General features: G+C 44.4%; 1 protein-coding gene across 1 annotated transcript; it reads right to left on the reverse strand.

Moving 5' to 3' along the window:
- Positions 1 to 737: 737 nt before the first annotated feature.
- Positions 738 to 11297, reverse strand: SEC11A (SEC11 homolog A, signal peptidase complex subunit). The gene is made up of 6 exons (XM_083711948.1): positions 11138 to 11297; positions 8061 to 8170; positions 4911 to 5060; positions 3289 to 3408; positions 2855 to 2912; positions 738 to 1013 (listed from the first exon to the last, which is right to left on the reverse strand). The coding sequence occupies exons 1-6, from the start codon at positions 11186 to 11188 to the stop codon at positions 963 to 965; spliced, it is 540 nt and encodes a 179-aa protein (XP_083568074.1). The 5' UTR covers positions 11189 to 11297; the 3' UTR covers positions 738 to 962.
- Positions 11298 to 12109: the final 812 nt, after the last annotated feature.

Genomic DNA, 12109 nt, shown 5'->3' on the forward strand with positions numbered 1-12109 from the left:
AGAGTATGTAACCCGAGGTACCACTGTATCCTGAAGCTTTCTTGTGGGAGGGGCAGGGCACACATTTTAAAACAATTTCCTAGTTGTCTTAATGATGCCTCATGGATCACTGGCAGAGCGCCTGTTTTCCATGCAGAAGGCTCTAGGTTTAATTTCTAGCATCTCCCGGTAGGGCTGGGGGGGAAAACCCCACCTGAAATTCTGGAGAGTTGCTGGCAGTGAATGGAGACAGGACTGAGCTAGATTGCCAGTGGTCCGGCTCAGTACAAGGTAGCTTCTGATGTTCCTACTGCAACTGGATTTTGCATGCTGTGTCAAATAATGTTCCACTACAACACAGCAGGGACTGTGTGTCCTAATGGGAGTTCTTGCAAACATATAGAAGCTATACGTGCCACAAAAATTGGAGCCTTTCACTCAAGGAAAGGTGGAGGAGGAGAATTGTATTGTGCCAGGTAAAATAAGCATGGCTATTCAAATGCCAAGTCACGTACTCAATGCTGTACCCTGTAGTTCTCAAAGGAGACCTTAGAAGCTGCTATACTTTTACAGTTTTAAAATCAGAAGGTATGATAGGGATTATGGGTGCCTCACAAGGTTTCATTCAAATCTTGATGCAGCCTTCTTGCCCCATGGATTCATTCACCCATGGTGACCTCAAGTCCTGCTCCCGTCTAACTTAATGTGACCAGCAAGAGGGAAGAGAGAACTCATAAGCTCATAGAAAGACAAGACGATTGGCTTAAATCTTTTAATATAAAAATTCACTGATGTACAAAAATGCTAAAATGTGACAAACTGTTCAAAATACTGGGATTGACTCTCCTGTTACACGGCTGTTGAAAAACAAAAACAAAAGCCAAACCGAACTTGGTTAAGAAGCAGTGAAATGTACATACATCACACCTCACTGTCTACTCAAGAGCAAATGGCATCTCCAGCTGGCCTCCCTGGGTGGCAGGCTACTCTCGATGCACCAGCACAAACAAGCCCAGTAGAAAGAGGACAGTGTACTGTGGGGGGAAAAGACAAAAGGATTTGAGCTGTCAAACACACTTACAGCTTAGTTATAAGAATGCACAATTGTGATTTGTAGAATAGAATGGAAGACAGGCTACTATACAGGATCTAAAGATTTCATAGAACCACAACATCCCAGCTTAACAAAACTAAAACAAGAAAACTAACAGTAATGCCTTTTAAAATGTATGTTGGTTTTTTCTGGGGGGGGTATTGTTTTTGTTTTTATTTTGATTATGTAAATTCAGTTTTTATATTGTGATTTTATCCTGTGAACCCCCTGAGACCTGTGGGTATAGAGTGAAATAATAATAATAATAATAATAATAATAATAATAATAATAATAATGCTCATCAAGGTGGCAAACTAATACCTGGCCAGTGGACCATACCACCACCTTCAGACTGCAGGTGGGGTTTACGTGATGGGATCAAACCCACCCCTGCTCTTCTCTCCACAAAAACCTAGATGTCAAAGGAGAAATGGTTCTAGCTTAGCCTTCACCCTGACTGTGCTTGTTTTTTATGTTCAGGGATTTATTTTTTAATGGAGGGATTAATCATGTAACAACCCCCCCCCCCCCCATCTGAAGTGGGACATCCCAGGCACAGGGTTATCACCTCCTTGAGGAGCAAGCCTGAAGAGATGCAATGAAAAACGTCTAGAATATGTAGAGTTTCTTTACCCGATTAGAAGTCAGAACAAGACTTAGTGTGGGATGGGCTGCAATTCCTTGGCTTTCCCTATCATGCTAAGTCCTCATCAATGCCTCCCCACCTTAAGTATTCTGGCCTATCCTCACCCTCAGTCCATGCCCAAAGAGTTAAGCAAAGCTCCAAGCTCTGCAAAGTGGTGGCGGAGAGGATGCTCAAACACTGTGATCACATAAGTAGAAGCAGATTCACATTGTCTGATCTGAACATAACATACAGTGAGCATAACATACAACAATACAAACAACCAAATAAATGACTTCCTTTATCCTGTATCTGGCCTCCTTATTTACTTCTTATAAACAGTTTCCTTTATGAATAATTATTAAGCTTTTTCTAATTATAACTTAAATATCCACAAACTCTCCTGCCGACATTAATTGAAACAAGTCCAAGTATGTATTTTAGGGCACTGTTTTTTTGTGAAATATTCTCTGCATTTTCCACATGCTTCTCCCCCCCCCCCCATGCTTTTTGAAACTTGTCTAGTGTGATCTCTAATTGCCTCTGTTAATCTGGCCAGTTCAATATACTCTATCAGTTTATCTTGCCATTCCTTTTTTGTTGACACAGTTTCTTTTTTCCAGTTTTTAGCAATTAGGATCCTTGCCGCTCCGGTGGCATAGAGGAATATTTTCTGATCTTCTCTTGCTATACCTGTGTCCGTTATCCCTAGTAGAAAAGCTTTTGTATTTTTGTTATGTTCACGTTTAATGAGGGTCGGTTTGTGTATTGGGGGGGTTGGGAGGCTTGTGTTATGTTGTAAATAAAATTCCAATAAAAATTAAAAAATAAAAACACATTGTCTGATCTGTTTAAAAGGGGATCAGGATCTCTATCTGGGACAGTATCTGACTCACTCATCTTGCACAATGGAACTTCCTGTCCCCTTTCCTCTCCCCATGTGCCCCCCACCCCACATCTGCTCCACAGGGTTGGGGGAAGCCTCAGAGCCAATTTAGGGGATATACAGGGGGAGGAGAGGAAGGAATTCTGTTGCACAAGTGGGGCGATCTGTGAAGAACTGCAGAGATCCTGCTAACAATTTTTCTACATAAAAGCTTCCTGCCTTAGGGAGGAGATAATTTCTCCAGCAGATGAACTGAGTGGAAGATCATACCTTAAATTTTGGGTAATCGTTCATAAGGATGGTCACTATTCCAATGTATGGCACAAATCTAAAAAGAAAGAGATTATGCCACTGTTAGACACACATTGGGTTGACTGTTGGTTCTGAAGATGCATTCGATAGATAAGACAAGGCCTTGGCCACATGGAGGAAAAACAAGATGGCCGACTCCTGAAATGGTACCATTTCAGAGAGCAGGTGGGGGAATGCAACATTTGAATGCTTGCTCTCCGAAAATTCTGCAAGTCAAAAGTTAGCACACTGAGGGAGAACTTCTACCCCAGCCCCTCCCCTTCTGGTGCTGGTTTCTTTTTACTTTTAACAAAGAGGAATGTTAAAAAATGTGAGCTAAAGACTGACAGCTTAACTGGAAATTGAACATGCAAGGTATGCTACACATCGTCCCCTGCTGGCTCATAGCTTACCCTCTTGCTCGCCCCACCACGTCTTTCTTCTCCAGCCAGTGCTGGCCTTGCTTGTACAAGCCTCTGTCATCAACAGCATTATTGTCACCCTTCGTCAAGAACTTGATGTCTCCGTTTTGTCTTGGGGAGGAAAAACCAGAGTTAGGTAGCTGCTGAAGGGCAACCAAGGAAGAATCCAGCAACTTTTTTTAATATAAAAAACCTGGTGTGCATCTCATTCCTCTGGATAGGATGGCATTGCACAGCAGGGTTACAGATGTGTGCAAAGGTCAGAAATGCCTGCCCCAGAGAGAGAAAATGATTGGGATGCAATTCTGGGAGAGATTCTGCAAAATTATCATTGATTTTCATTTCATTTATTAGTCAATTCTCATGAGACACCCCAAAGCAACTAGAATATAAATTATGCACCTTTAGTCTTAGACAGCCATGTTGCATGCACTCCTGCACAAACAAACACACACACACACACACACACACACACACACACACACCACTACTGGGATACTCTGTCAGGTCCAGCAGACTACAGTTTTAAGGGATGTTGCAAAGCTAAAGGACAGAAAAAATGTTATTGAATCAAGCAATTGGGGAGGGGATCACATTAAAAGTAGTTCCTATCAAAAAGACAGACAATTTATTTGGTCACTGCATATATACTTTCATGAGAATAGATGTGAGAGGCCTTCTTATAAACATACCGTATTTTTCGCTCTATAAGACGCACCAGACCAAAAGACGCACCTAGTTTTTGGAGGAGGAAAACAAGAAAAAAAATATTCTGACTCTCAGAAGCCAGAACAGCAAGAGGGATCGCTGCACAGTGAAAGCAGCAATCCCTCTTGCTGTTCTGGCTTCTGGGATAGCCTGCATTCGCTCCATAAGACGCACACAAATTTCCCCTTACTTTTTAGGAGGGAAAAAGTGAGTCTTATAGAGCAAAAAATACGGTAGGATGCAAGATGGGTTAAAATAATAAAACAGTCCAATAAACTCAGCAGGGGACTACGATGGGGGGACAGGAACAGCAGCATTCATCCAATAAACTGTGCCAAAGCATAAAATAGCCATGGTTTAGATTCCACAGCTATTCCAGAACTGCAAATATCCCCACTAACCCAAGGACAGAATGCTATTTCCTGTGATATTTCCAAGGCAGCCAAACACGTTCAGACATCACATACCCTTATCTTGTGATCTTTAAAGGATCAGGAAGAAGCTTCCTCTTCTCTTCAAGCACTGGACTTAATAAAACTACTCCAGGTTTAACCAAACTAGTTTGCTGATCTGAACCAGTAACCTGTGATTTGAACAAGCCGTTCAAATACGATTTCAAAATGAGAATCAAATCATGACTGCACTCCTGGTTCAGAGAGTTTGCTCAAGCCAGCTTGAGGGTTTGGATGCAATGGCAGGCTGCGGTTTATTCAAACCACAAAGTAACAAATGAAACTGAGCATAGAAGAGGAGAAGGGAGTGCACAAGCACAGAACTTGTTCTCTATCATCTAAACCATGGTAATGTGACATCTGAACGCAGCCGCTGTCTGGAAAAGCATTCCAGCATAAAGTGACATGTCAACAGACTTTTGCAGCAATCGCCACCCAGAAAGGCACACGTACTTTTCATGAATTTTCAAAACCCGGTGCACTATTGGGATTTCCCTTCCTTCTATCCTAAAGACCACGATTTCGCCCACTCTGATTGGCTCCTCGATACGATTGGTTAAGAACAGGAGATCTCCTCTGTGAAATGCAGGCTCCATACTGCCGCTGGAAGACAAAGCCATCAGTTAATGAGCACAGCATTTGTGTCGTGAAATATCACCACCCAGGGTGGTTTTGAAGGGCTGCAGGACTGCTAGAATGGACTAAACTACACCAGCTATCACTTTAAGAATGAAATACAGCGGGAATCTTCACGTGCATGCAAATGAATACTCCCGGGAATCTAATTCCTCATGTGCTGCAGTAAGGGGCTGTTATTGATTCTCTCTATCACCAGCATTGGGGGACGCAGGTGGCGCTGTGGGTTAAAGCCTCAGCGCCTAGGACTTGCCGATCGAAAGGTCGGCGGTTCGAATCCCTGCGGCGGGGTGCGCTCCCGCTGCTCGGTCCCAGCGCCTGCCAACCTAGCAGTTCGAAAGCACCTCCGGGTGCAAGTAGATAAATAGGGACCGCTTATCAGCGGGAAGGTAAACGGCGTTTCCGTGTGCGGCTCTGGCTCACCAGATGCAGCTTTGTCACGCTGGCCACGTGACCTGGAAGTGTCTCCGGACAGCGCTGGCCCCTGGCCTCTTAAGTGAGATGGGCGCACAACCCCAGAGTCTGTCAAGACTGGCCCGTACAGGCAGGGGTACCTTTACCTTTACCTTTATCACCAGCATTATTTTATCCCAGGCACTGCTAGGTCATTACTGATGTCTGGGAAATGGCAAAGTGATTCAAAATCCTTAACCTTTCAAATTTTACAATAATTGATCTAGTGCAGGCAGAGATGCTGAATTTTGTAAGCACTGTGTATCTGTGTGTTATGCCTGCAGTTGCCAGGAAATACTGACATTCTGACAAGGAAAGCAAAGGCAAAGAGGGAGTCTTCTGGTGTCTCATTTCAAGCTCTGGCAGATAGTGCAAGCCATCAGCCATATGGGATGCAAGCTTAGGGATAAAGCTTCGGAATATTATTTGGCTATTGCAATCTTCATCAACCTGGGGCCCTCCAGATGTTGGGACTACAACTCCCATCAACCCTTATAGAAAACAACTACATCTGAATGGTCCCAAACTGGGGAACATCGGTCTACTGTCTAAGACCAGGGTTTTCTTCAGAGCTGCTTCTTCCTGTATAAACATTTTAGAGAAAATTGCACAGCATCTGAAGCCCTTCTTACAGTCTCACCATTGATGGAGGCTCATAGAAACACAAGAGATGGCCTTCTCAGTAGTGGCCCCATACTGTGGAACAACAATCTCAGATGGGTATATTTGGTATCCTAAGACTGCTCCTTTTCAGTGTGTGTGTTTTTTTTTTTTGATTAAAGCATTTTAGGATTTGTTCCATCTTTAAGGACTTTGTTTATATTTCAATCAGTTTTATTGTTAGGGTATTGTTTCATTTTGTTTGTTGTTATGTGTCTTGTGTCTGCATCACAAAGAAAGCTGGTATAGACATGTTATCGTAAGTACAGGCAACAAATGTTTTAGGTGTGTCCAATATGTGCGCAACCGCACAAGCGTGCATCATGTCGAACCAGGAAGTGACCCTAATATGTCACAAAAAGGGGGCAGAACAAGGTGTATGAAGGCTTTTCCATGGGTGTTCCACTAAGAAGCTATTTCACACAATCGTGCTATGACCCAGAACGCAACCCCCGCGAAAATGGGGAGTTGCCTGTATATAAAATCCAGCCCGTCTGAAGCTCCTTTACTGTACTGCCACACCTGACAATGGGAACTTTTCCAAGAAGTAATGAGCTCTACAGGAGTCCTTGACATGTTACAGTCTTTTCCCTGAGTCCATCTCATGGCATTGCTGTTAATGTTTAAAGCAGGGATGGAGAACCTGTGCTGTCCAGATACTGTTGGATCAGGGCTCCCATCATCCCTGACCGTTGGATAGAAGCTGGAGGCCAAGAACATCTGGAGGGCTGAAGGTTCCCCATTAAGTGGACTCAACTGCATGCAGAAGGCAGAGAGATAAAAATTCACAAGACCTTCTATCCTTGCAGCTAAAAGAGCCAGAAAAGAAATACACCACCAGCTCTCTCAGGACAGTCTGTACTGAGGAAGCCAGGAAGCTGCACACTTTATTGTGCCTTTTAGTCTTCCCTGCCAGCTGACTTGGACTACTGATCTCTTGGCAGCCTTTCTTTTCATTTCATACACATTAATATGTGGGTAGCAAGAAACAGATTTTGGCTCTTCTCAAGCTGTGGGTCCATATTTTCCCTTTTATGTAACAGTTTAGTACTTATTATTCACATTGCTGGCTCCATTAGAGTAGCAGCTTCAAAGGCCTAGGTAACCCTGGGTATCTATCCTGGAGTAGATGAAGATCTGCCAGCATTAGCCCAACTATTTTACTACTATAATCAAGCTATCAGAAACCCCATAGCTCAAGTGGCCACCAGTGGAGATGGTCTGGCCTACCTCACAGCAAAATGCAGGTTCAGAACTCTGGATAGCTTTACGGTCTCTTTCTGCTCTGCAGCCCCAGTTTAAGCCCAACCCGCTCCCATTAAAAGGGCCTCAGGAGGCACATCTAGGAAAGTATTACACTGGAAGTCTTTGTGGTCTGCTGTCAATCAAACTAGACAACACTGGACTAGATAGCCCAAGGAGTTGACTTCATATGAATAGATACGTTCATATTCCTAGAATGCCTCCCCTCAAGGGCTAATTACTCTCTTCTTCAAAAGATCTCTCCCTCCCTACATTAAAAGTGTAATGCCTATCTTGAAAAATACAGTTTACTTAATAACAGACAGGCCTTTTTGCACTCTGTCACCCAAGAAACGCACCCTCTACATGGTGGGCTTTTGGATATTTTAGGGTTTGCACCCTGCCTTTTTACAGATGTTTGAATAGCAGTTTCTTGCTATTCTGGGTTTCATAGGCCTTCTGTCAAGATGGCAGTGGTGAAAGGGTCTGTGCTGGTTGGCAGAGGCCATGCCCAGAAGATGCTCCAGCCCAGACAAGCCATTCCAGGGTATCTGAGCTCCAGCAATCCTTGAGGTCTCACCCTGCAACCAGAGATTCCCAGCACAGTTTTACCTAAGCACGACCACGATGGGGCTTTCACTGCCCGTTGCCACCATCAGCCCCTTCCAGATCATCAGCGCTGAGGAAACGATCATCCCAAAGTTCAGCACCTGGTAATACAGCTGGGAGGGGGTGAAGGGGACAAGGGTGAGGTAGGCACTGAGAACACAAAAGCCACCCCACTGCCCAAGATACATAGGCACAAAGATCTCTCTCAAGAGAAACCCCATTCCAAAAAGCCCACCCTGCTTTCTCTAACTGTAGTTGGCAAACTTGTTTCGTCTGCAAGTCCCATTACTGTCAACAGCACTACTTGGGAGTAAGTGGAGTGCAACCAGCAGCTTGCCCGGACATACAATTACATTTGAATTCTCAAGCACTGTTAAAACAGTGGAACCCAGTTCAAATAAAGTGGTTTAAACTGGCAGCTTTAAATATTCTGAGACCCGATATTGTCTGGAGGTCAACATACTGGATCTGAATTTTGATGACTATGCCCACTTTTGCACTAATCACACATCAGACTTGGAGGGTAGGTCATGGGTTTTGTAGCCCTTTGCCCCAAAACAGTTAGTCACACTTGCCCTTCAGTGCTCTGCTGTCTCCTTGGGGGATACTGAAGACTAGTTTGTGCACAGGGGCCAATTAATGGACTTCCAATCTTGCAGCAGGATGTTGGGACTTTGGATGGTTTTATAGGCGCTCTGTGCTAACAGCTCAACTCTTCCTGTATCTACTGATAGCAAATCACCTTGAGTCCAGCAGCTGAACACTGCTTCATGCAAGTGTTGCATGACAGCGCCCCTTCCCACCACACCTTCAAGCTGCAATCTTAGCCACACTTACTTGAAAGTAAATTCTTTTCAATTGATAGCACTTAGTTCTAAATAAACAAGCATGAGTTCATATTGCATGGCTTCAATCCTTTGCAAACGGAAGCAAGCTCCTTTGCAAACGGAAGCAAGCAGGACTTACTTCCAAATAGCCTTATCTACAATCAGTTTGCTCTTAATCTCCAGTTGAGCCAAGCAAAAGGAAAAAGCATCCTTTACCTGGACAAACTAACCTTTAAGCATAGTGGGAGCAAGTCTGATCCAAGGTGGGTCACAACAGCATTATCACCATGCAGTGATGCAAATATATGGTAAAAGATTAAGAAATCTGTCCCCAAATTCATGCTTGGTTAAAGATAAGTTCAAGGTTGGAATAGGTTGAAGATACCTGTCAAACCCCATTTCAAAGCCATCTAAGGCCAATTATAAGCACATACTGTATTGAAATCAATGGGGTTTCTTTATAAATAAAGATGTTTAGCCTCAGGCTGTAAGCCAGGGGAGGCAACATCATGTACCATCAAATTTCCTAAGATTGCCACCTTAGACACGACTGACTTCTGAGTAAAATTGCTTTGCACACAGCAAGTGGCATACTACTTGAAGTACGGTCCCTCCCTAACATGCAATTTTAATCGACAGTGCACACCATCATAAAAAGGATTTCACTGCAAATCAAGACCATAAAGGATCAGGGAGCAGCTCATTTTGAAAGACTCTGGAAATCCATTGCTTGTCAAATCAGACATCACTGAGCTAGATAAACATACAGGTGTCAACCTAGCAGAAGGAAGCTCCCTGTGCTCTTAAAACAATGTGCTATGTGAAGAGGGCCCATTGCATAGGGGGGAAGCCACAATCCAACAGGCAAAGCACCTACTTTGCATGCGCAAGGTCCTAGGCTCAATCTCCAATGGCATCTTCAGGTTAGGGGTGGCTCCTTGCCTGAAGACCTCAAAGAGCTACTTTTTGCCTGTTAGTACTGACAATAATGAGCTAGATGGACCAATGAGAATCCTGACTCCCAGCTTCCTATGCTCTATGTCAGTGGCTCTCAAAGGTTGTGGTGGGAAGATTCAAGGGCAATCAAAGAAACATTCAAACATTTCAGTTTAGTTTAGCACAGTACAGTGGTACCTCGTGTTACGTACTTAATCCATTCCGGAGGTCTGTTCATAACAGGAAACTGCCCGTAACGAGGCGCGCTTTCTCTAATGGCGCCTCCCGTTGCTGCCGTGCTGCTGGAGCGCGACTTCCGCTCACATCCCGGGGCAAAGGTCGCAATGAGGGGCATCTACTTCTGGGTTAGCGGAGCATGCAACCCACAGCATTCGTAAGGGGGACGGTACGTAACACGAGGTACCACTGTATCAAAATAATTCTTTCTGTTTACAGAATGTGCAGAGATATCTTTTCAAAATGAGAGCAAGAGCACCACGTGATACCGAGGACAATCCTAGCTGTGTTGTCCAATGTACTGTGATACCTCGGGTTACATACCCTTCAAGTTACAGACTCCACTAGCCCAGAAATAGTACCTCGGGTTAAGAACTTTGCTTCAGGATGAAAACAGAAATTGTGTCCCGGCAGCAGCAGGAGGCCCCATTAGCTAAAGTGGTGCTTCAGGTTAAGACCAGATTCAGGTTAAGAACAGACCTCTGGAATGAATTAAGTACTTAACCCGAGGTACCACTGTATATATAATGAATAAAAAAGTTGGTGTGGAGTGAGCAAAGTTTGAGAACCACGGCTCTATGCTGTCTGTCCTAAATCTACGGCCAGTGAGGTTCTTTCCATCATTAGGTGACTCCTCCCTGCCTCCAAGTTCTGCCATTATGGAAGGGAGGGGAGCGATATCAAAGTCTAGTTTTGATTCTGTTAATATTTAATTGTTTTTTAAATGATTCCCCCCCCCCCCGCCGCCTCCCCTATGTCCTTAGCTTTTCTTGGTTTTATCTGCAAGCCGCCTTGGGTTCCTGTCAGGGGAGAAGGCGGGGTTTAAATTAATTAATCCTCCTCCCCCCTCAAGACGACCCCTCAGGGCTTTGATCCTACGAGGCTGCACAACCCCTCCCCCCTCCGGGGCTGCGGCTCCCCTCCCCCTCTCTTCTCTCAGGGGCCGCAGCTCCCCTCCCCCTCCCTTTTCTCCCCCCTTCAGGGCTGCAGCTCCCCTCCCCTCCCCCCTTCCTTTTCTCTTTCCCTCCCTCCTCCCTCGTGGCCCGCGGCTCCCCGTCCCCTCCGGGCGTCGTCGCGCACCTGCCGCTTATTCATCCGCCGAACATCGTCTAAGAAATCCAGAGAAAGCATCACGAGGGGACTTGGGGAGGGAGAGGTGGGGGGGAACAAAAAAAAATGCCAGCACCGGGGAAACCAATGGAGCCCCGCACTTCCGCTTCCGGTCGCCTGACACCGCTTCCGCCCAGCCCGACCATGGAGATCCATTCCCCAGAGCGGCCCGAGGGAAGCTGGTCCTCCCCGCCCCGCCCCTCCCGGAGCTGCGCTGCACGCGCCGAGGAAGATGAAGGCAGAACGTTTAAGAAACCGAGGCGCTTATTTTAAAATATGATTTTTTAATTAAATTTTGTTTTACAATTTCAGATAAACATTTCACATACTTGAGATATCCATGACTTCCCTTCTTCTCTTTCCATGGTCCATTTTATATACGTTTCTTATACACCTGCTAATAATAATAATAATAATAATAATAATAATAATAATAATAATAATAATAATAATAATAATAATTTATTCATACCCTGCCCATCTGGCTGAGTTTCCCCAGCCACTCTGGGCGGCTCCCAATCAAGTGTTAAAAACAGTGCAAATACTATTATCAATCAGTTTTCCATTATTGCATCCATCAAAACTTATTTACACTGTTGAATTTATCTTAATGCTGCCAACGTTTTCAGTTGTACACAATTATTTTCCCTATATTCAACAAACGTTTTCCAAACGTCTTTCAACGTAGGTTCTTCTTCTTCTCTTATTCTATATGCCAAGTCTTCAAGTTGTGTATATTCTGTCAACTTAAGTTGCCATTCTTCTTTGGTTGGAACCTGGCTCATATTCCATTTTGGGACTAACGAAACACAGGCTGCAGTTGTTGCACACATAAATAACATTTCCTGACGCCTGGGGAAATTTCAGTCTCAATTATCCCCAACGAATAGGACTCTGTAATTTTAAGCATTTTTTTCAATTCATTATAAATCATTTCCCAAT

This window comes from Podarcis gaigeae (genome assembly GCF_964106915.1).
Source record: "Podarcis gaigeae genome assembly, chromosome: 14".
Classification (NCBI taxonomy): Eukaryota; Metazoa; Chordata; class Lepidosauria; order Squamata; family Lacertidae; genus Podarcis; species Podarcis gaigeae.

Bases quoted from the DNA above. Each gene is read 5' to 3' on its own strand.
- SEC11A (XM_083711948.1), bottom strand. From the start codon at position 11,188: ATGCTTTCTCTGGATTTCTTAGACGATGTTCGGCGGATGAATAAGCGG. The intron at 8,171-11,137 runs GTGCGCGACGAC...ACCCCCTCCCAG, and splicing joins GGCGGATGAATAAGCGGCAG to CTGTATTACCAGGTGCTGAA. The intron at 5,061-8,060 runs GTAAAACTGTGC...TTTGTCTTCCAG, and splicing joins CCCATCGTGGTCGTGCTTAG to CGGCAGTATGGAGCCTGCAT.